Source organism: Palaemon carinicauda, chromosome 9, assembly GCF_036898095.1.
Source record: "Palaemon carinicauda isolate YSFRI2023 chromosome 9, ASM3689809v2, whole genome shotgun sequence".
Lineage (NCBI taxonomy): Eukaryota > Metazoa > Arthropoda > Malacostraca > Decapoda > Palaemonidae > Palaemon > Palaemon carinicauda.
Window position 1 is genome coordinate 115,112,614 of NC_090733.1, and position 2,500 is coordinate 115,115,113.

Here is a 2,500-nt window from a genome sequence, read left to right on the forward strand (position 1 = left end):
TTTCAAATGCAACCGAAGTCTATAATAACCTATAGCAACCAAAATCTCTATTCGTAACCTCTATCGCATAATCCTAACTATTCATAGCTCATTTATTCCATCAGTTTCCATCCAGAGTCCATCTGTCTCCTGCCCACCTGTTCAACGAACCTCCGTCCCACAATCCCCCAAACCAATCCACCTGTCCCTTGGTCCTCCTAGACCTGTCCCACCCCCGCCCATATAAACCCCCAACCCAACCGTTCCTTCTCCGCCCATCCAACCCCCGTCATCGCAAATTCATTCAATACTCAGCTAAAGCACGTGGTTCAACCTAAAGGTCAGTGCAAGATGTTGGATGCATCCCAAGCGACACCAAGGCTACCAGAGCAACAGCCCTTGTTGCAAGGCACCCCCGAGCGGCGCAGGGTCTTCTTTCAAGTTTAGGTGCTTTTTGCCAGTTTTACAGTGGCCAAGTTTTGGCCCTGGGACGTTATCTAACGCTATGGCTTGTTTTTCTTACGGTTAAAATTTGTTTTTTATTTTTTTCTTCGTCCGGGCTGCGTGATTCATCTCCGAGATTTTCCGATGGGGGTCGTAATATAGTTGGAATGGTTTCTCGAAATTTAAATAAATGACTTGCAGATGAAAATCTACGTGCATTTCACAAAAGAAACAGGACGTCTCCCAGACATATTGTTGATAAGAAAAACTTTAACTTAATGAAAAAAAAAAATTGAGCTACATAACATGCTTCAAGGTCAGTGCACAAAGTATTCTCTTTCGTCGTCGGCAGAAATCGCCTCTTAAAACTTCAGTTGATTGGTCGGTGTTGCGAGACCAGGACGGGTTACCCTTTTCTCCTCTGTTTGGCGGTCACGCTTTCAGGGGCGACTGAAACACGTTCGATAATTCTCTCCTGAAAAGGATTAACTGTATCTTACAGACTGAAATGGATTCTGTACTTCTTTGCGCTGCTCCTATCTAAGTGAGCGCTGGATTTGGGATTACTGAAATTTTTTTACAAAATAGATATTGCGTGTGTTGTGTGATAAGGTAAGGTGATGTGTAAAGAAGACTTAAAAGATAAAGGTTATCGAAATGTTTTGAACAATGTTTATTATGACAAAGGTGACGATAATCAACAAAATGTCATCATAAAGTGACGCTTTGGTGCTGTAAAATAATAACCACCACAAAAATACTTTTCAGTGTTGATTAGAATGACGATGGCGTTCCTGAACAGCAAGAAAACTACCAAAAAAGTCTCAAGATAAACCAATATTTAATAACTTTCAACAACTCAACAACTAAATTACATAAAAAAAACTGTTGCATGTGCCGTACCCTCCGTTGCAGATAAAGCAATATTGCACTGTCATTGACTTGCAATACTAGATGTCCAAGATAAAACTGAGATGGGCAACGACAAAGATGCTGAGTTGGTCTCCCGTACCCCGGACGGCGGGTGGGGGTGGATGGTTGCGCTGGGATGTGCCATTATATTGGTAAGGACTTTTCCGTGACGTAGGAAAATTTGCATAGTGTTGATACTTGGCTACGAGTTATGCAATGATGTAAGTTGTTGTTTCATATGATTTTTATATATGCCCATATATGTACTTTGTGTGTATAGATAGTACATACATATGAACATACATGCACGCACACACATTATATATTGTATATATATAAATACATATTTATATATACATATATATATATATATATATATACATATGTATATATATAGTATATATAATATATACACATATATATGCATGTATATATATATATATATATATATATATATATATATATATATATATATATATATACATGCATATATATGTGTATATATTATACATACTATATATATACATATGTATATATATATGTATATATATAGTATATATAATATATACACATATATATGCATGTATATATAAATATATATATAAATATATATATATATATAGTATATATAATATATACACATATATATGCATGTATATATAAATATATATATAAATATGTATATATATATATATATATATATATATATATATATATATATATATATATATATATATATGCGTGTGCGTGCGTATACGGATAAAAAAAATTGCGAGTTTAGACTGGCAGAAAAAGAAAATAAGGAGCCGCTTTTGGAGGGACATGTATGAGGCCTTTGTCCTTCAGTGAACTAACAATGGCTGATGATAACATCTATATTCATGTATTTATGTGATTATGGGTGTGCTTTGTTTGCCCATGTAAGAATTAATGTACGATTTTATGTTCACATATTAAAAAAAAAACAAAAAAACAAAGAGACAGAATATGATGGATGCGAGAAGCAAGCTTATAAGCAGAAGAAAATCTTTATGCAATCAAAGGCAAGAGAAAAGACATTAAGAGATTGCTAGCAAATTACAGATGGAAGGTTAATAGATATAGTTGACTGTGACTTTGCTTCTTGTAGGTAGTTTCCATGACTATTAGTTAGTAGTTAATTAGT

The 2,500-nt window shown here is 34.6% G+C and overlaps 2 protein-coding genes across 3 annotated transcripts in view; one reads left to right on the forward strand and one right to left on the reverse strand.

The window, feature by feature from the left end:
- LOC137647068 (monocarboxylate transporter 12-B-like) overlaps positions 1-2,500 on the reverse strand; it is a 56,928-nt gene that overhangs the window by 28,298 nt on the left and 26,130 nt on the right. The window lies entirely within an intron of this gene.
- LOC137647067 (monocarboxylate transporter 12-like) overlaps positions 736-2,500 on the forward strand; it is a 15,438-nt gene continuing 13,673 nt past the window's right edge. Inside the window, exon 1 of one of the 2 annotated variants that reach the window (XM_068380231.1) lies at positions 736-1,487. In XM_068380231.1, the coding sequence (XP_068236332.1) occupies positions 1,398-1,487 (90 nt within the window). In that variant the 5' untranslated portion in view covers positions 736-1,397. Of the gene's footprint in view, positions 1,557-2,500 lie in introns of both variants that reach the window. The other variant, XM_068380232.1, reaches the window with a different exon arrangement.